The sequence below is a fragment of the Haliotis rufescens genome, unplaced genomic scaffold (genome assembly GCF_023055435.1).
Source record: "Haliotis rufescens isolate VD_foot unplaced genomic scaffold, xgHalRufe1.0.p SCAF_5, whole genome shotgun sequence".
NCBI lineage: Eukaryota > Metazoa > Mollusca > Gastropoda > Lepetellida > Haliotidae > Haliotis > Haliotis rufescens.
In genome coordinates this window covers 59,673,149-59,695,938 of record NW_025964223.1, presented here as the reverse complement: position 1 = coordinate 59,695,938, position 22,790 = coordinate 59,673,149, and the positions used below count along the sequence as shown (strand labels likewise).

Here is a 22,790-nt window from a genome sequence, read left to right as displayed (position 1 = left end):
CTCACGTGTGCTCTTATCTGTGGCGTGTAAGCCATCTTCGACATAGACAGGATGGCCGACTACCTGGCCCACTGATGTTTTACAGCTGTCAGTGTCAAGTATGGCGCAACAAATTAAAATATGTATGTTTTCACTATTAACTTGCACTACTGATTAGTGTTTGGTGGAACAGTTATTAAAACCAACATTTAAGGTTAGAATCAATATTTCTACTTAGTGTGCAATTGTGATCGATACTTGTATCGAGAAGTAAAAATCGCGATCCACGGATGCATCTCTGTACTGTCCCACTTCTAGATTAGATGAGATAACTTGATTTCTCTACTAAGTGTATATGATGTCATTGAGATATTTAACTTTAGAGTAAGTGAGAGAGTGTGTGAGTATTGTTTTATGCCACGTTTAGCAATATTACAGCAATATCATAACGGGAACACCAGAAATGTGCTTCACACATAATTGTTTCCATGTGGGGAATCGAACCCAGACCCTTGTCTTGACATGTGAACGCTTTAACCACTAGGCTAACCCGCAGCAGCCCTTGACCCTAAAAATATAGATATTGTTGTTAGTGCAGCTGAAATAAAGGAAGACATTCATATATCATCAGCTTCCCCGATAACAAACGTAATGTTGTTGTTTGCAGCAAGCTCGCAAGCCGTACGATGTACGTGATGTGATAGAGCAGTATTCTCAGGGACATCTCAACATGATGGTCAGAATCAAAGAGCTACAGAGGAGGTGAGCAGGTCAAGGTCAAGGTCATCAGTCAGAAACCATCCACATATCAGCTTTGACAATGTGTCAAATACACCTTGTTGAAATAATTTATGTTAAACCCAGATACCAGGTGTAAAAACCACAGATACAAGACATAATGAAAAGAACAATGAACACATAAAGATTGTGAAAAATCGTGAAAAGAATCTCTATACATTTAAGGATTGACTGCATATTTTTTTCGGTTCATTGAGGTATGAATCGAAACAACGGATGTGCAAACTGTATGAATCCTCATAGTTGATTCTTACAAAAGTTTGCACATCGGTTTTTCGATTCATACCTCAATGAACCGAAAAAAATACACAGTCAATGCTTATAATTAAATTCGACAATGTAAAACATGTTTTATCTACAACAGTTTAACCAAAAACAGTTGGATATATCAAAACAGACAAAATGACGAGATTGATAAACCTTCCAGGTGTAGGAATACATACAGTGGCGTGACATGAATCAGGTGATCGTTTAATTTATGCTTATAACTTGACACGCCTACACAGTCAGTAGCCAATCAACGTAGAGTAGGATCAAAACAATGTTCATTGGACCTGTTAATTATGGCAGGAGGCGAAAAGAACTGCAACAGTCAGACTGTAACGAACCGGAAGAAATATGTCCGGGAGAGGGCGGCTGTTTCAAAATACATGGTCAGTTACCGCCAAATTCAAACATTACTTCCCTGATTACGGTAAAACACAGTTGGAAAAATGCTAGTTAGAAATGAAAACTGAAGACATGAAAGTTGAGCTGAGGCATGGAGGAAAAAAACAGGCGAGCGAGCCTGCACGTTTGCTGTTTCATTCAATCTCGGCCTTCGGTTTCAAAGGGTAGTTTGGACAATGAATATGCATGAAAGTTGCTAAATGTCCTGTGCATGACAATACATGTGAGCAGAAAGGGAATTCCCTCGACTGTAATATTGGGATTCCCCGACATTCCGCAGTAATAAAAGTAGTGCACCTCGGTGGGCGTGGCTTAATTTTTTACATTCATTGGGAAATAATTAAATTTTCGTTGTGTTCATTGAAATTCTTGATTAGCTGAATTGGTCACGTGTTATTGCATTCATTTCCCAATGAATGTAAAAAATTAAGCCACGCCCACCGAGGCGCACTACTTTTATTACTTCGGAATGTCGGGGAATCCCAATATTACAGCCGAGGGATCCCTTTCTGCTCACGTGTATCGTCATGCACAGGACATTTAGCGACTTTCATGCATATTCATTGTCCAAACAAACCTTTGAAACCGAAGGCCGAGAATGAATCAAACAGCAAACGTGCAGGCTCGCTCGCCTGTTTTTGTTTCTGCTCGCCTCGGTTCAACTTTCATGACTTCGGGTTTCCTTTCTAACTAGCATTTTTCCAACTGTGTTTTACCGTAATCAGGGAAGTAATGTTTGAATCTGGCGGTAACTGACCATGTAATTTGAAACAGCCGCCTTAAAAAAATTCTCCCGGACATATTTCTTCCGGTTCGTTACAGTCTGACTGTTGCAGTTCTTTTCGCCACTTGTCTTAACTGACAGGTCCAATGAACATTGTTTTGATCCTGCTCTCCGTTGATTGGCTACTGACAGTGTAGGCGTGTCAATTTATGTGCATAAATTAAGCAATCACCTGATTCATGCATGCTACAGTATGTATTCCTACACCTGGAATGTTTGTCAATGTCGTCATTTTTGTCTGTTTTGATATATCCAACTGTTTTTGGTTAAACTATTGTAGATAAAACATGTTTTATGTTGTCGAATTTAATTATAAGCATTGACTGTGTATTTGTTTCGGTTCATTGAGGTATGAATCGAAAAACCAATGTGCAAACTTTTGTAAGAATCCGCTACGCGGATTCATACAGTTTGCACATTGGTTTTTCGATTCATACCTCAATGAACCGAAAAAAATACACAGTCAATGCTTAAATGAATGCAATAACACGTGACCAATTCAGCTAATCAGAATAAAGGAATTTCAATGAACACAACGAATATTTAATTATATCTTACTAACATTGTTTTAGGTAAGATGAAGCAACATCTCCAAGGAGATGACATCACAATGCTTTGCAAGCCATTGTGACATCATCAGACTTCACAATCAAATGACATCACAAATATCTGCCCCTGAAGATGTAGCTGTACTGTTTACACTGAAGACACTGGTTATTACTGAACAATATTGAAGAATGATTTTGGATGATAGAGACTCTCACTCTCATGTCTTCAAAGCTCAAATATATCAACATTTTATGATATAAGTAAAACTATCCCCAGTAAGCCTCGGATATTTGTAAGTTTAATCAACTTGTCTTGATAGGTTTGGTCTCGGTTGACAAGTGAGATTGTCTATTTGTTACAACTCATGAAACATTTGTTATGAAAACCTTGTACATGCAACATGACACAGTCAGTGACAATTAATACTTAAAATAGGTCTGCATCTTTAATTGACTTGTCTGGTGACATTCTCCTCTCATAAGCCATTTCCCTCGATGCGAACACCTCAACAATGTGGTATTGGCCCACCAAACCTTAAACTAATATTACAGTGGATTTGAATTACAGACAGATATGGAGTGGTAATGGTAAAACCTGCAGACAGCTCTAGCTCATTACAGCTGGGTGAAGGCTGACCTGCTGGGATAGGCTTAGGCTTGATGTCCAGTGATTGTGTTGCAGAGACATGTAGCTGTAATAAACGTCCCCGTCTCACTGCGACCTCTTCATCAGAGAGCTGGGGCGACGGACACAGTAGATGACTGAGTTCTAGATGTAGAAGTGCACTAGTCAGAACACACCCTTTGTCAAACCACTTTACAGCCGTTACTTTGTTTTGTTACCCACACTCCGTAATCTCCGTGGGGGGTCACGGGTTGCTGTGCAGAGTTGCGTCCCTTAGGCATGCCAGAAACCTATGATTGTGGGTTCGAATCTTGGTTCGCCGTGATTATGTTTCTAGGTTTATCAGCACCATAACCCTTGTTCATGGGTTTCACGGAAGTGCTAAATGTCTGAGACCTGCTTCACTTTGGGTGTTCTTTCCACATTTAGCTGACACGCTGTGATATAACTGGAATACTGTTAAACCCAACTCACTCACTCACTCAGTAATCTCTGTGGCATTTCATGAGCTAACCAAGCAATTATTTTGCGTTTATGTTTCCTTAAACCAAACAGATAAATGAGGTCATGCTCCCAGACTACTGTTTACTGATTGGTGTGGACACGATGTGGATTTACACTCTGTGCATACCTTTTGTTTACGTTTATACCTCCATTAATGCAATAAATATAAATAAAGTCCATTCTCAAATGTTCTAGTGATATGACCGCCATTGAGTGAGTGAGTGAGCATGGTTTTACGTCACTTTTAGCAATATTCCTTCAATATCACGGCTGGGGACACCTGAAATGAGCTTCACACATTGTACCCATGTGGGGATTTGAACTTTGGCGTGACGAGCGAATGCTTTAATCACTAGGCTACTCTGAACCATTAAGTCACTACGGACCTGTTGTGTTTACTGCCATACCCTGCCTGGTACTCGGCATTACCGGGATAACGCACACACACACGCACACACGCACACACGCACACACGCACACACGCACATGACATGAACCTAACTTTAAAGTGCATAGATCATAACATCTTCAAAACATCGAAAGTGGCGCGTAAATAAGCTTATTTGCACTTTTGTCATGTCTATCAATTTCAAAGGCTGAAACGAAAATACAGCGGAGGCGGAGCCATAATATACAGAGAGACTGCATGTATGGTCTTGTTGGAACAAATTACCACCCAAAATTACACGTTTGATCTCACAAACTACCTCTAAAATTACACGTTTGATCACACCACAAGCCCACCCCTCCGTTCGCACTCTAGCAGGCAAGTCTCCATTCATGGTCATGGTCAGCAAAGCTAACCTATTCTTTACCCTTTTTAACCCTTAGACATTCTCTTTTCCACAATTAGCAATGACGGTTGTATTCTGTAGTTTTCTACATATTGGTGGGATTAAAGGATTGAAATATACTCCTCTTTCTTTCAACAGCGGAAATGTGACAAAGGCCATTTAAATCACAAATTGAGGTCAATATTCGGTGAGAAAACGATGTGTGAAACATGCTATTACTTTAATTGCGTGGATTGTCTGCATTACGGAACTCATCTCTATATTTTTTTGTCAGACTTTCTTTGTTTAAAATATTGGCTGATCTGTGTATAAAATGATATCGTGAGCTCAAATCGGTCATAAATTTCTGATATGTCCGACTCTGACAGTGACATTAGTTTACAAGTTATCAGTATAAATGTTTCCTGGAAGATGAATTGGTGATGTCAGAGGAACAAGTACAGGTGAAGCCCTACATGTTTGAACCTTTGACTGACAATAGTGATGACAATAATCAGGATGATCTCCAACTTGGACACGACATGTCATTGACTCGATCTGGGAATCCGTGTCACTTCCTAACGTGTTACATTACGCTATACACATGGCTGAGTGTTTTTGATACCTGGACTGCCTTCTGGCATACATTATGCAATAATCTACTGTAGTGAGTGAGTGAGTGAGTATGGTTTTACGCCGCTTTAAGCAATATTCCAGCAATATCATGGCGGGGGACACCAGCAATGGGCTTCACACATTGTACCCATGTCGGGAATTGAACCCGGGTCTTCGGTGTGATGAGCAAACGCTTTAACCACTAGGCTACCCGACCGCCCCTACTGTAATTTCATGTTGTTATGAGACGAGTGACTGTAGGTGAGACAAATACCGTTCTGGTTAATTAGCTCTAACTGACTACAAAGATCAATCAATGTCTAACGTCATAATGGCACAGATTGAGGGAAAGGGGGTTGGGATGGTACCCGTTCACCTAAAACTGAAAAAGGAAAAAAATATCTTACAATGTTAAAATTATTTTTTTCATGTTAAATCAAGGTTATTTAACACACCCCACTAGCCATACTGCTGTCATACATGGAATCCATACCGGCTTTATATATACAACACAGGTCTCCCAACAAATAATGACATGATTGCGTATATTCCGTACCCAGCTAGTGGTAATACCCAATCAGTTTGCAGGCCTAGCCTGTCGTGCTAATTAAAGCACGCCTCCTCATTAGTTGCAAATACAGACCTCGAATTATGTACTTTTAATTAAGAGCAACAGGGCTTTTACGTTTTCACAATTTTAATCTCAGCCACTGTAGCCTATTGTACGTCATGCTGGCTACATAAGGATGTTACAAAAATTTATCATCATGCTTTCACTTTAAACTATACGTTTTACCTGACCTCGTCTAATTACTGCCAGGAGACAGCATGTCACTGGTTGTAGAGGGGAGTTCAAGAAACTTGAAGGAGTGTAGCCTACTGACAACCATTTGAGGTTGGGAATCACTGTATTAATACCTTAACCAGGTGCCCATTTACTGCTGGTTGTCAGACAGCATGCCATCAAGTGTGTAGCAAAGCCTTTCTGGTATCAAGGTACTCATCCTCAATAACTGTGTTCCACATTTTACGAATCCATTCAGACTGTTCAGTACTGGTGTGACTGACAGGGTAAGGGGGATAACTCTAACGACTATCCTGTTGGTGTGGAACACCCACTGACATTTTCACCATTTGACTAATGGTTTGGCTAACAGCTGGAAATTTCTTATCGTGATCAAATCATTACACGTAACTAAATATTGTATTTTTAAAACCTTTTTTGCCTCAAACAAAGATCCTGTCACTTAAATGAATTTATGATTCCTTAATTAGAGATGAATCAAACACCAAGGAGAGAGTATGATTTTATGCCGCTTTTACCAATACGCAATAACAAGTAGGGAGACACCACAAATGGTCTTCAAACATTGCATCCATGTGGGGAATTAAACCTGGGTCTTTGACGTGATGAGCAAACGCTTTAACCACAATGCCACCCCACCAACCCTTAGCAGGAATGAGAGGCTGTGATCATGCTGAGATGATGTTGTTGTTTCAGACTGGACCAGACGCTGGGGAAGCCGGGCACCCTGTACTCCAGTCACTCCCGCGACAAGGAGAGGCTCACCATCAGCGCCAGGATAGTCAAGATGGAAAACCAGGTGACTTAATTTGGGTGATCGGTAGAACATCACACACCTGGGTAGAATTGGTCTTCAGCAACCCATGCTTGATGTAAAAGGAGACTATGCATGTCGTAAGAAGCGACTAACGGGATCGGGTGGTCAGGCTCGCTGACTTGGTTGATGCATGTCATCGTATCCCAGTTGGTGGATCGATGTTCATGATGTCAATCACTAGATTGTCTGGTCCAGACTCAATTATTTATAGACTGCTGTCATATAGCTGGAATATTGCTGAGTGTGGCGTTAAACAAGAAACAAACAAACATAACTTTCATCACAGCCAGATCTGCATGCTGAGGTTGGAAAAGAAGAGCATCGAAGTGGTAGCAAGCAATTCAGTGTTATGACTCATTGTCTAGTTTCAGTATATCAGGAAACAACATGAACTGTATTCTTACCTTAGGCAAGACTTACTTTAGCCCTCCCGGCTGACAGTTAATAAGGCTAATGTCATGGTATGTTTATCCATTGTCTGTTGACCATCATCGATTGTCTGACCTTCATCATAAACATATTATCAAAAACCACACTGGACCAATGAAGCTGAATGTTTGTATGCTTGTTTCTACACCTGAAGTTATTCAAGAGTTTAGAAATTGATTTTAAATATGGCCAACATGGCACCATCATAGTAAAACCTATTTATAGCCATTGCTCAGGACGTTTTGTTGAAAATGTAATGAGATTTGATATATGTCTATTTAGTGGTAGGGCTTAATACTTAAGTTCCATTTGTTTTGAGAAAAACACTTTTTTTTTAAAACCCTGTATCACATGTCATTGTATGTTGTATGACCCTGTATCACATGTCATTGTATGTTGTATGACCCTGTATCACATGTCATTCTGTGTTGTATGACCCTGTATTACATGTCATTGTATGTTGTATGACCCTGTATCACATGTCATTCTGTGTTGTATGACCCTGTATTACATGTCATTGTATGTTGTATGACCCTGTATCACATGTCATTCTGTGTTGTATGACCCTGTATTACATGTCATTGTATGTTGTATGACCCTGTATCACATGTCATTCTGTGTTGTATGACCCTGTATTACATGTCATTGTATGTTGTATGACCCTGTATCACATGTCATTCTGTGTTGTATAACCCTGTATTACATGTCATTGTATGTTGTATGACCCTGTATCACATGTCATTCTGTGTTGTATAACCCTGTATCACATGTCATTGTATGTTGTATAACCCTGTATCACATGTCATTCTGTGTTGTATGACCCTGTATCACATGTCATTGTATGTTGTATGACCCTGTATCACATGTCATTGTATGTTGTATAACCCTGCAGTACATGTCATTGTATGCTGTATAACCCTGTATCACATGTCATTGTATGTTGTATAACCCTGTATCACATGTCATTCTGTGTTGTATGACCCTGTATCACATGTCATTGTATGTTGTATAATCCTGTATCACATGTCTTTCTGTGTTGTATAACCCTATAGTACATGTCATTGTATGTTGTATAACCCTGTATCACATGTCATTGTCTGTTGTATGACCCTGTATCACATGTCATTCTGTGTTGTATGACCCTGTATCACTTGTCATTGTATGTTGTATAACCCTGTATTACATGTCATTGTATGTTGTATAACCCTGTAGTACATGTCATTGTATGTTGTATGACCCTGTATTACATGTCATTGTATGTTGTATAACCCTGTATCACATGTCATTGTATGTTGTATGACCCTGTATCACATGTCATTCTGTGTTGTATGACCCTGTATTACATGTCATTGTATGTTGTATAACCCTGTATCACATGTCATTGTATGTTGTATGACCCTGTATCACATGTCATTCTGTGTTGTATGACCCTGTATTACATGTCATTGTATGTTTTATGACCCTGTATCACATGTCATTGTATGTTGTATGACCCTGTATCACATGTCATTCTGTGTTGTATGTCCCTGTATCACATGTCATTCTGTGTTGTATGACCCTGTATCACATGTCATTATGTGTTGTATGACCCTGTATCACATGTCATTCTGTGTTATAACTCCAATGCTCCTCCTTCAGATGTCTCGTATGGACCAGAAGATGGATCAAGTGATACATCTCCTCAACTCCTTACTGAAAAACAGGATGGTTAATGAAGATTCCAAGGAAGATGAAGTATGACCTTGCCTTTGATAGATGATAATATTCCATGAATGTCTGTTAGCGGTCCAGATATGTAGCAGACATGAAGCAGATTTGAAGCAGACTTGAAGCAGACATCATTCAGTCAGCAGCTGGAACATGAGCAACATGATGATAAAAGTTTGCAGTGTCAAGACTGCTCGTTCCTATGACGATGGAAATGGTACACAAGTGTGCCTGTCCTCTGTTGCATGATGAGGCTGTATGTGAAGTTCGTCATTGTGCCCCGTCTTGATGTCCAGTCTCTAAAAAAACAGTCACTGTGTGACTGCCATTGTAGATATGACTTTGAATCCCCTGAAGGAACATTGTGCTACTTACAATCAAACTGTACATATTCTCAAGACACATGGACAGTTGTAACTGAGTCTTTGTTGGTTGGTGCAATACATGAGCATTTGATTGGATTTCCAGAACAGGAGATTTATGATTTATATAACCCTCACTACTTAGATTTTTGCTGCACCAAAAATGAGATATACAGCAGTGTGTTGGTGTTTGTACAGTCTACACAGATGCAGGTCGTGCCCTGACGACACAGATGTAGGTTGTGCCCTGACGACACAGATGTAGGTTGTGCCCTGACGACACAGATGTAGGTCGTGCCCTGACGACACAGATGTAGGTTGTGCCCTGATGACACAGATGCAGGTCGTGCCCTGATGACACAAATGCAGGTTGTGCCCTGATGACACAGATGCAGGTCGTGCCCTGATGGTCATGGATGCAGGTCGTGCCCTGATGGTCACAGATGCAGGTCCTGCCCTGATGGTTACAGTTGCAGGTCCTGCCCTGATGGTCACAGATGCAGGTCGTGCCCTGATGACATGGATGCAGGTCGTGCCCTGATGGTCACAGATGCAGGTCCTGCCCTGATGGTTACAGATGTAGATCGTGCCACGATGGTCACAGATGCAGGTCCTGCCCTGATGGTCACGGATGCCGGTCCTGCCCTGATGGTCACGGATGCAGGTCGTGCCCTGATGGTCACGGATGCAGGTCCTGCCCTGATGGTCACGGATGCTGGTCCTGCCCTGATGGTCACGGACTCTGGTCCTGCCCTGATGGTCACGGATGCAGGTCGTGCCCTGATGACACAGATGCAGGTAGTGCCCAGATGGACACAGACGATTACATGGATTGAGCTACAGAGCTGTGTGGATGTGGTTTTCATCAAGTAAGTTACAGCACCTTGTTTGGTGAAGTACCAGCATCCGTACCAAAATGATGCATAAGAAGAAGTTAATCCATGTCAATCCTGACTTCATTGTAACTATAGTATATATAAACACAAGTAGTGAAATGTGACTACCCAGTCGTGAACACCATTCACCCATGTCATGTAGATTAGATTAGTATATATGCTTGTGTGTATTAATATTCATGGCCAGCTTTATCATTGTACAGTCACATATTAACCTGGCCGTTCATCTCTGTGTCTTGGAGACATGCGTCACATAGCTTGTTGCCCGGGATATTGTAATACACAAGCATGCAGATGAAAGTGTCACCATGACGACAGCTCTGTAGCTTTTTCCACAATGGATGTCTCTAGTTCCTGTATATCTTTACAGCTAGGGAAATATAACTGTTATCCAGACTTCAAGACAGATTCTTCATGGATCAAGAATGCCTTCTTTGGATTTGAATGTGGAGGTTCCAAAATGATAATACTCAGAAATACTTGGACATATTGCAAGGGAGGTCACTCTTGCATGAATCATGGCCGTTGCTCCTCACATAGATACAGAAGACAACCTGAAAGTCAAATAAAATCATGATGCATATACATATATTCTTGCCAAAAATATACTTTGATTGGATTTAGTAATATATCTAAAGTCCTATATTTAGATATAAAGTCCCAGTGTACAAGACGTTTTCATTGCATTGAGAGATGTTGCACCCGATTTTAGACAAATTTAGATTGAATATATTCAAAGTCTGAGATTCATTTAAGAGATTTAGGTTTTGTATCACAGGCAGCTTTAATAAGAACCATGAACGGCAAATCTTTTGATAAACAGCATGAGCCTGTTGTGGTTTTGCAGGACGTTTGGAATGTGAACTGACAGTGCGAGGGGTGCATGGAGGGTAGGTTGCTAAGGTGTTCAAAAACCCACAATCCAAGGTTATGTTCTGAGTAAATATTGTTACCATGAGGTCTGATATTCAAACCACAAATACAATCATGTTAAAATCATGTGCATCTTTATTTAAGTAAGGGGAGCTACATGCTGTGGTGGTGTAAGGGAGGTAACTCTAGCATGGACCTTGTGATGGTGCTTCAGTCTTCGAGAACTGTTCCGAGAACTGTTCTGATGATGAGTGTGACTGTGAGTAGTCTGTGTCTAGATTCCTACTTTGGTCACAGCTCTGTCCTCACATCTAGAGACTCCAGTGAGGCACACAGTCTTAGACCCAGTAGCAGTTTTTCATTCCATGTCTGTGTTCCATCACCCATTCACCCATGATTTAAAAGCACAATCATAAAGTTGTATGAAGTGGTAATAAAATATACTCATGTAAGTCAGAAAATGAAATTTACATTGTGAAGGCAAGCAAGTGTTGTGGGAAATAAAATGGAATGTTTTGACAACACATAATTTGCAAGATATCTTATGCACATTTTCTAAATATTGATGAGTGGAGGTACAGTAGTTTAGAATATAACTCGTAACTTGTATGTTTTCTGATTCTTGATCTTGATTACCGTATACGACGTTAAAGCGCCCCGCTCAAATAAGCGCTCACGGCGATATTTGCTAATATATTTGGCTAGTGAACAATCCCAATTAGCACCTCTTCCGATTAATCAATGTACACAAGACTTATTTATTCGTGCATAATACGTGTGTTATATGCATTCTTTATTATTGGAAATTAAATTCTGGGAAAATATATCTGTCGTATATAAACATTTCAAGCTGTCGGCATAAACCATGAAATTTACAATCTTTCAACTCTGCTGTTTTTCACCAAAATATTATTCTAATAAGAGCCCCCTATTTCTAATTTTGAGGCCGCCCTGGGCACTTATTATGTCGAATACAGTACATTTAATTTGAATTTCAGGTTACTGATTTTGTTGTGTGGTTAGGCAGGAGTTAGTTCACACCAACTTTATTATTGGTTCTTCAGCTTCTTTTGTCTCACAAAGTAGACAATTTATGGATAAAAGCGACGTTTTGATATAGATCCTTATACCATTGAAGCCGACAATGTCGTCTTTACAGTAAATAAAGAAGTTGTTATCCATAAATTGTGTCTACTTGTCATCCATCAACTTCTAAGTGATGTCTATCAAACAATTCTCTTGCCCCAATGACGATACAGTGGTCAATTTGAATTTATGTCCTTTTGAAGGACAGCGTGAATCTGTGTTTGAAGATTACACAATTTGGATAGTTTCTCATATCTGACACTTGTGTATCAGCAACTGATGGAATATTAATGATTAGATACTATGGATTTTATTTCCAGTATTGTTGTTTTGGTTCATCTCATCCAAGAGTCCACAATTTGGAGATAACTTGCTTGTTTTGAAATTTTGGGTCATAGAAACAATACCACTTACCGTATTCGACATAATAAGCGCCCAGGGCGCTCTCAAAATTAAAAATAGGGGGCTCTTATTAGAATATTATTTTGGTGGAAAAAACTGAGTTGAAAGATAAATTTTGTGGTTTATGCTGACAGACTGAAATGTTTATATAGGACAGATATATTTTTCCAGAATTTAATTGCCCATAATTAAGAATGCATATAACACACGAGTGCGTATTATACGCGAATAAATAAGTCTTGTGTACATAGATCAATCGGAAGGAGTGCTAAATGGGATTGTTCACAAGCCAATATATTAGCAAATATCGCCATGGGCGCTTATTACGTCGAATACGGTATATTTGATTTAGAACCGAGGGACAAGTAGCTAGGCTAGTTAGACCCTTCATGTTTAGATTATATACAGTAATGAGGCTGAAGAACAAATATTCAATTTGAAGTGCCCTCAAAATAGAGACATCAGCACTGTGGTCTTGTTCTGCAGGTTCTGTTTGATTGGGTTAATTGTCAGCCGGTCTTGACAATCTCAATTCATCTTCACAAGCATAGAAACATAACACTTCTTGTAAATTGTGAATTTTGTTTAGATTTCTGTTTCGTTTGACTTGATTATTATTATTAATTGATATTATCGCCATGTGTATTATGTGTACTACTCAAAATAAGTTAAAGAACACCCGATTCTTTCATATTACTATCATATGGCATGACAGAATAACTATAGCAATATAGGAGAATCGGATGATCAATATATACAAGCAGAAGAAAGTACGGTAATTGTACTTCATATGTTATGTTTGGATGAAAATAACATAATATATGGTCATTTGTCTGATCAATTTTTTATCATGACAAATGCATGTACAAAACCCATAACTGTTAACAGGAGACAGAGAGACGCCCTAAAAGAGGGGTGGTGTAACAACTCAACTGACAATGTCAATATCGTGTGTGACCACCATTTGGGTTGATATAGGCCAACCAGTGGCAGTGCATTGAAGACACCAGATGATTGAAAACAGCCAGAGGGATATTGTTCCAAATATCAACCAAAGATTGGCTCAACTGAGATAGCAGCATTACTGGCTGGTTCTGATCCTGTCGTAGGTGTCGATCCATCTCATCCTAGACATGTTCTATGGGGGAGAGGTCTGGAGAAACAGCGGGCCATGGCAATCCAGTAATGTTATGCTGCTTTAATACGTCTGTTACAACACATGCAACATGTAGGTGGGCATTATCCTGTTGCAACATGACATTACATCCCTGCGTGTGCATGATCTTGAACAATGTCGTCCCAGTAGCGTGCGCCATTCAAATTTCCATTAACAATGATGAGTTGTGATGCCACCTAAAGTGTTTCTATAACGTTCTCCTGTTGATGCCTGTTGACACTTGCACGACCATCAGAACTGTCCAGATGAAACCTTGACTTGTTTGTGGACAGTATACAGTCCTTGTCTTGACTCCTGAACCTCAGATGCTGTCTGCACCAAGCCAGGCATGCCTGACGGGGACCTGGAAGTAAAATTGGGCTCCCTCAAGCGGTTGGGTTTCATACTGCCTAACTGCCCTCAATCCAGGAATTGTCCAAGAAGTTAATGCGGCAGTTTGGTATCGTATCTGTAGATGCACCAACCGAATATGGTTGTCTTGTTGACATCATGACAACCAGCCCGTGGCAAGTCATGAGTGTTGCCCTGCTGTAGATAAAGTCTCCAAAGAGATGATATTGTGTTTCGGTGAACATTAAAATGTCTGCCAACTTCGTTTTCCGCCATTCCTGCTTGCAGCATACCCACGGCGTATAGACGGTGATTTTCAGCAAGCCGTGGCATTGTGTAAGCGTTACGTACGGTTAAAAAAAAGTGTTTTTAGGATAACTGATAAGTGATAACTAAACAATCAGTGTGTGCTGTTCACATTACAAAAACATGTGCATGAGTATCATAGTCCCAACAATCACGCTAGGCTCCTAATATTGTGAATGATGACCTCAAGGTAAAGGAGATGAATATTTAGAGATGCATTATTTAATCTCAGAATAGAATTATTTTTATTGAACTTTATATGAAGCACTGTTACCTTTTTCTGTTTGTATATATATATAGATATAGCGGTCTGATACAGTGTTGACTACCGATCAGATGGGACCGCAACTAGATGTTGGTTTTCTTGAATGTTTGTCTGTTATAAAAATCATGAATTTTATACAATACTAAACAGCATTAAAGAATGAGACTTCTTGTTGAGTTCTATCCATGTTGTTCTGTACTGTACTGCCACCTAGGTGTACAGTGAACTGATGGCAGGTACAGGATGTAGGAGCAGGATACGAAATAGAGTGTATGTCTACTAAATGTGCACCACTAGACTACATTTAGAGTAAAAGGAAATGTTATAGGTCTCCAGTAACCTGTGCTCGTCATAAGAGATGACTACATGGATCAAGTGGTCAGACTCGGTTACTTGTGTCATTTGGGTGGATCGATGCGCATGTCAATCACTGCATTGTCTGGTCCAGACGCGATTATTTACACACCACCGTCACAAAGCTGGTGGAATGTGTGGTGCTCAACAACAAGTCAGCCAAACAACCTTTAGAGGTCACTTCCTCTGGATGACTCTCCCAGGCAGCCGTGGGACGACAAAGTGATAGTTCCGTTGAGACAATGTAGTCTTACGACATCACTAAGATCGCTTTGTGGAACAAGGCCAAGGTCGGTATTTAGTCAGAGTTACCAAAGGGCAACCACTATGATTGTGGGTTCGAATCCCGGTTCGCCCCGATTATGTTTCTAGGTTTGTCAGCACCATACCCGTGCTCATGGGTTTCACCGAAGTGGTAAACGTCTGAGACCGGCATCACTTCAGGCTTTCCTCCCACATTAAGTTGACAGGCCGTGATATGACTGGAATACTGTTAAAAGCAGCGTTAAACTCAACTCACTCACTATTCTGTGTGGGAATTGATTCTATATATACTACTCAAAAAGGTTAAAGAAACCCCAATTTGGTCATTAACTGAAGTTAATCTGTCATGCCAGTAATATGAAAGAAATGGGTATTGTTAAACTTCTATTGAGTAGTATTTTACTCATTTTAGAAAGAACATGAAACTAAATGTATGAACCGTGAATCTTCACTGAGTTCAGTCTGTTGTTCAGATCGCCTTATGTTGTCAGTTTGTCATGGCATTAATATGGCATCCTATCAAGTGACCAATCAGCAGAAAGGATTGCTTCAATGCATGTGCATTGTCAGAAAGTTATTTCACTCCATCTTTCAAATGCCACCTTGTTTTACAAACCTTTCAAGGGGTAGATGTAGGCACATCTGTATCAGAATATTGTGTTATCTTGGACAAATACTCAACTTACAGAACAAGAAATGTTTTATTGTATTGTTATGTGTGTGATAAAGGCTAGTTTGGTGTGATAAAGGGTAGTGTGTGTGATAAAGGGTAGTTTGGTGTTATAAAGGCTAGTTTGGGTGTGATAACGGCTAGTGTGTGTGTGATAAAGGTAGTTTGGTGTGATAAAGGCTTGTTTGGGTGTGATAAAGGGTGGTTTGGTGTGATAAAGGCTAGTTTGGGTGTGATAAAGGGCAGTTTGATGTGATAAAGGCTAGTTTGGGTGTGATAAAGGCTAGTTTGTGTGTGATAAAGGGTAGTTTGGGTGTGATAAAGGGTAGTTTGATGTGATAAAGGCTAGTTTGGGTGTGATAAAGGGTAGTTTGATGTGATAAAGGCTAGTTTGGGTGTGATAAAGGCTAGTCTGTGTGTGTGTGTGATTAAGGCTTGTTTGGGTGTGATAAAGGCTAGTTGGGTGTGATAAAGGCTAGTTTGGGTGTGATAAAGGCTAGTGCATGTGATAAAGGGTAGTTTGGTGTAATAAAGGCTAGTTTGGGTGTGATAAAGGGTAGTTTGGGTGTGATAAAGGGTAGTTTGATGTGATAAAGACTAGTTTGGGTGTGATAAAGGCTAGTTTGGGTATGATAAAGGCTAGTCTGGGTGTGATAAAGGCTAGTGTGTGTGTGATAAAGGCTAGTTTGGGTGTGATAAAGGATAGTTTGGGTGTGATAAAGGCTAGTGTGTGTGTGTGTGTGATAAAGGGTAGTTTGGGTGTGATAAAGGGTAGTTTGGGTGTGATAAAGGCTAGTTTGTGTGTGATAAAGGCTAGTGTGTGTGTGATAAAGGCTAGTGTGTATGTGTGATAAAGGCTAGTTTGTGTGTGATAAAGGCTATAGTGTGTGCGTGTCATAAAGGCTAGTGTGTGTGTGTGTGTGTGTGATAAAGGCTAGTTTGCGTGTGATAAAGGGTAGTTTGGGTGTGTGATAAAGGCTAGTTTGTGTATGATAAAGGGTAGTTTGGGTGTGTTAAAGGCTAGCTTGTGTGTGATAAAGGCTAGTTTGTGTGTGATAAAGGCTATAGTGTGTGCTTGTGATAAAGGGTAGTTTGCGTGTGATAAAGGGTAGTTTGGGTGTGATAAAGGGTAGTTTGATGTGATAAAGACTAGTTTGGGTGTGATAAAGGCTAGTTTGGGTGTGATAAAGGGTAGTTTGGGTGTGATAAAGGGTAGTTTGATGTGATAAAGGCTAGTTTGGGTGTGATAAAGGCTAGTTTGTGTGTGATAAAGGGTAGTTTGGGTGTGATAAAGGGTAGTTTGATGTGATAAAGGCTAGTTTTGGTGTGATAAAGGGTAGTTTGATGTGATAAAGGCTAGTTTGGGTGTGATAAAGGCTAGTCAGTGTGTGTGTGATTAAGGCTTGTTTGGGTGTGATAAAGGCTAGTTGGGTGTGATAAAGGCTAGTTTGGGTGTGATAAAGGCTAGTGCATGTGATAAAGGGTAGTTTGGTGTAATAAAGGCTAGTTTGGGTGTGATAAAGGGTAGTTTGTGTGTGATAAAGGGTAGTTTGATGTGATAAAGACTAGTTTGGGTGTGATAAAGGCTAGTTTGGGTGTGATAAAGGCTAGTGTGTGTGTGATAAAGGCTAGTGTGTATGTGTGATAAAGGCTAGTTTGTGTGTGATAAAGGCTATAGTGTGTGCGTGTCATAAAGGCTAGTGTGTGTGTGCTTGTGATAAAGGCTAGTTTGCGTGCGATAAAGGGTAGTTTGGGTGTGTGATAAAGGGTAGTTTGGGTGTGATAAAGGCTAGTTTGTGTGTGATAAAGGGTAGTTTGGGTGTGTTAAAGGCTAGCTTGTGTGTGATAAAGGCTAGTTTGTGTGTGATAAAGGCTATAGCGTGTGCTTGTGATAAAGGCTAGTTTGCGTGTGATAAAGGCTAGTTTGGGTGTGATAAAGGGTAGTTTGATGTGATAAAGGCTAGTTTGGGTGTGATAAAGGCTAGTCTGTGTGTGTGTGATTAAGGCTTGTTTGGGTGTGATAAAGGCTAGTTGGGTGTGATAAAGGCTAGTTTGGGTGTGATAAAGGCTAGTGCATGTGATAAAGGGTAGTTTGGTGTAATAAAGGCTAGTTTGGGTGTGATAGAGGGTAGTTTGTGTGTGATAAAGGGTAGTTTGATGTGATAAAGACTAGTTTGGGTGTGATAAAGGCTAGTTTGGGTGTGATAAAGGCTAGTGTGTGTGTGATAAAGGCTAGTGTATGTGTGATAAAGGCTAGTTTGTGTGTGATAAAGGCTATAGTGTGTGCGTGTCATAAAGGCTAGTGTGTGTGTGCTTGTGATAAAGGCTAGTTTGCGTGCGATAAAGGGTAGTTTGGGTGTGTGATAAAGGGTAGTTTGGGTGTGATAAAGGCTAGTTTGTGTGTGATAAAGGGTAGTTTGGGTGTGTTAAAGGCTAGCTTGTGTGTGATAAAGGCTAGTTTGTGTGTGATAAAGGCTATAGCGTGTGCTTGTGATAAAGGCTAGTTTGCGTGTGATAAAGGGTAGTTTGGGTGTGATAAAGGCTAGTTTGCATGTGATAAAGGGTAGTTTGGGTGGGATAAAGGCTAGTGAGTGTGTGTGTGTGATAATGGCTAGTGTATGTGTGATAAAGGCTAGTTTGCGTGTGATAAAGGGTAGTTTAGGTGTGTGATAAAGGGTAGTTTGCATGTGATAAAGGCTAGGTCAAGGTGAAGCTTCAGGTCAAGGGGGCTTCAGGTCAAGGTAGCTCACTTCTTCCTACATTAAGCTGACACCCCGTGATATAACTGGAATACTGTTCCAACTGATATTAAACCAAACTTATTTCTTGAACAGCAATAGACATGTACCTCAATTAACGTCTCCTGGATCAACACTTTAGATATAGACAGAACTAATAAACAAGCAATAAGGAATATACATTGTTGATAGCTAACCTGGACAGGCTGGACCTCTAGATGTAGTTGTAAAATTGAAATTATAAGAATTAGTAATTAAATAGATATCTGCCAAATGAAAATGTGTTCAATTAAAAAAAGAAAGTATTTTGTAGAAATTTACCATGCAATTTTCATTTCATCTTCACATTTATTGCAGAGCAGATGTCAGAATTTATAGAGATGAATGAAACTAAGTCATTCCATAAAATTGATTTCTGTTTCCAGACACATAAAAAATGAAAAGAAAAACAAAATGACCACACCCTACCCCACCACCCTAAATAAAATAAAACTGTTACATTACTTTTAAGCAGAGTGCTCATGGTGTGGAATATTGCTTCGTATATCCCTGGCCTAGTTTGTATGTGTCCCAGCAGTGGGAGTGAGTGGATGGAGATACATGTATCAAGGTGTTATTGTTGTACATTGTTGACTGTCTGCATCATTTACCTCATACCTGCATCAAAGGCATCTCTCATGCAATCACCTGTAATTAACTGATGTTATCATGTTTATACAATGTGTCAGGTGTGCAGGTCACACCTCTGGACCTTCCCTGGCAATCGGGGATTGGAGCAGCTGCATGTGGAGCCCTGGGGTAGTTTGGATTTAGGATAAAAAAACCAAACTGTATGCTTTTCTGTTCTTTTTTAGTATTTTTTCTGTTGATCTAAAATGCTATAGTGTGTCTATGAGTATAGGCCTATGTCATGGTGTAATGTTTGAGTATAGGCCCATATCATTCTGTTATGTTTGAATATAGGCCCATGTCATGATATAGTGTTTGAGTATAGGCCCATATGATGCTGTAATGTTTGAATATAGGCCCATGTCATGCTATAGTGTTTGAGTATAGGCCCATATCATGCTGTAATGTTTGAATATAGGCCCATGTTATGCTACAGTGTATGAGTATAGGCCCATATCATGCTGTAATGTTTGAATATAGGCCCATGTTATGCTATAGTGTTTGAGTATAGGCCCATATCATGCTGTTATGTTTGAATATAGGCCCATGTCATGCTATAGTGTTTGAGTATAGGCCCATATCATGATGTAATGTTTGAATATAGGCTCATGTCATGCTATAGTGTTTGAGTATAGGCCCATATCATGCTGTAATGTTTGAATGCTATAGTAGTTTTTTTAGTATAGGCCCATGTCATGTTATAGTGTTTGAGTATAGGCCCATATCATGCTATAGTGTGTGTCAGTAAAGGCCCATGTCATGCCATAGTGTGTTTGAGTATAGGCCCATCTCATGCTACAGTGTGTTTGAGTATAGGCCCATGTCATGCTATAGTGTTTGAGTATAGGCCCATATCATGCTATAGTGTGTGTCAGTAAAGGCCCATGTCATGCTATAGTGTGTTTGAGTATAGGCCCATCACATGCTATAGTATGTTTAGGTGTAGGCGAATGTCATGCCATAGTGTGTTTGAGTATAGGCCCATCTCATGCTATGGTGTGTTTGAGTATAGGCCCATGTCATGTTACTGTGTTTCAGTATAGGCCCATATCATGCTCCAGTGTGTGTCATTGAATTACTACTACTCCTACTACTACTACTACAACTACTACTGCTACTACAACATGAGTGCTGTTGAGCTGTCTTGCAGTGTTTCTCTGGATCTATCACTGCTACTTCAGTTTTGTCTGACTGTATAGTACAACCAAACTGCTCCTGGGGGAGATAGCTGGATCAGAAAATTACCCCTGTGTGCCGGGGATGCTAGTTTGTACATATATTGTCCCATGAGTTCTCCAGGATAGGAATGCTCATTCATCATTCATGTTCTTTACAACTCTTCACAAGACTTGAGACTCTTCTCACATATTCAGTTTCATCATTTGGTCGACTTAAAATACTCACTAATTTTGTCACAGATTAAGTATTATTCGGGGTGAAACCCTCACTGCATACATGATAGCTGGGTCTGCCGTTTTACCATTTATTCCTAGATTTTTTTATATCAATAATACATTTCGAATTTGTGATATCTAAAATTAATTAAGTGATATCAAAAATCGAATTTATGATATCAATCATTTTTTTCTTATATATATCAATAATTCGATTTAGTTATATTTAAAAATACATCAGATTTATTGATATCACAAAATTGAATTTGTGATATCAATAAATGAATTATTGATATAATAAAATAGGGAATAAATAGTAAAACGGACCCTCATAGGTCTGGTTCAATCCTAATGTGGAGCACTGTATGGATACTGCAACAACAAGCTGTGTTGTAGGCAACAATATAGTCCTTACCAAAGTCCACAACTTTAGTTTGCTGTAAAGAAAATTGATAAATTGCCCTGTCCAGCATCACCTGTTATTTATCATGGATTAATGGGAGGCTGTTTTCATCCACTGAGTGCTAAAATGTGTGTTCCTGTTCTCATGCCTCTGTTCTTGCAACATGTAAAATTGCAAAAGTATCATCTAAATCACAGAAATAGTGATAATCTGTGACTCTCTGAAGACCTCCCCAAAGTTTTCTTTTTTGGTCTGTGCTCAACGCTCCCTTAAAAATTCACTCAATGAGAGTGCCTCAGTATACATGTAGTAGCATCAACAGTGGAACTAGCAGCCCAATACAGTGACCTGCTAATCTGGACACGACACTTAATCTGGACAATGCCTACATACCCGACTCAAAAGAAGTTAAATAAAACCTGATTCTTTCATATTACTGGAGTTAATCCGTCATGGCTTGTCAAAGAAGCTAGAAAACACAATTCTTTCATTTGGCAATCATGGTAAGACAGATTAACTTCAGTAATATGAAAGAATCATGACTGACTGATTAGCTAGAGTAATATAAAAGAATCAGGTGTTCATTAACTTCTTTGAGTAGAATATGTTGGCATCCATACAGGTCTCACTTCAGTTTATTTATGAAAACCCAAGAATGTTTCACATGTAGCGAAGGTCAACTTGCGGCCAGCACTTTAATACAGCCAAGAATATTCCATACTTTGACATGTTTGTACTTTAAACTCATGTTGGCCTTTGCAACAAATGTATCCACAATACTTACAGAACTTACATATTTTTTGCACAAATCTCATGAAATAATTTTCACAAATAAAGATATGAGGAATGAAATCAGATTGTTCTGTACTCATTAACTTTAACTGGTGTTTATTGCACCTATCCTATAATTTGTAGGTCAAAAACAAATTATATTTCCTGTTTTACAGAAAAGCCTGGCAAGTGGACCAAGGTGCCAGGAGTCCGATAGAACAGACTGGTGGTAATTGAACCATTTTGTGAACATTAATTCGAATCATGTCTCTAATTATAGGTTCACACTCTGGTTCACACTCAATATTTACAGGCCACCATGATATAGCACACACTGACTTGTCTGGTTCAGACTCAATATTTACTGGCCGCCATGATATAGTACACACTGACTTGTCTGGTTCAGACTCAATATTTACAGGCCAACATGATATAGTACACACTGACTTGTCTGGTTCAGACTCAATATTTACAGGCCGCCATGATATAGCACACACTGACATGTCTGGTTCACACTCAATATTTACAGGCCGCCATGATATAGCACACACTGACATGTCTGGTTCACACTCAATATTTGCAGGCCGCCATTATATAGCACACAGTGACTTGTCTGGTTCAGACTCAATATTTACAGGCCGCCATGATATAGCATACACTGACTTGTCTAGTTCAGACTCAATATTTACAGGCCACCATGATATAGCACACACTGACATGTCTGGTTCACACTCAATATTTACAGGCCGCTATGACATGGTATACACAGATTTGTCT

At 39.7% G+C, this 22,790-nt stretch overlaps 1 protein-coding gene across 3 annotated transcripts in view; it reads left to right on the top strand.

The window, feature by feature from the left end:
• Window positions 1–11,945, top strand: part of LOC124140336 (potassium voltage-gated channel subfamily KQT member 1-like) — a 158,923-nt gene extending 146,978 nt beyond the window's left edge. For all 3 annotated transcript variants that reach the window (XM_048384046.1, XM_048384048.1, XM_048384047.1), the window contains 3 exons: window positions 647–741; window positions 6,797–6,899; window positions 8,985–11,945. In XM_048384046.1, the coding sequence (XP_048240003.1) occupies window positions 647–741; window positions 6,797–6,899; window positions 8,985–9,086 (300 nt within the window). In that variant the 3' untranslated portion in view covers window positions 9,087–11,945. The remainder of the gene's footprint in view (window positions 1–646; window positions 742–6,796; window positions 6,900–8,984) is intronic.
• Window positions 11,946–22,790: the final 10,845 nt, after the last annotated feature.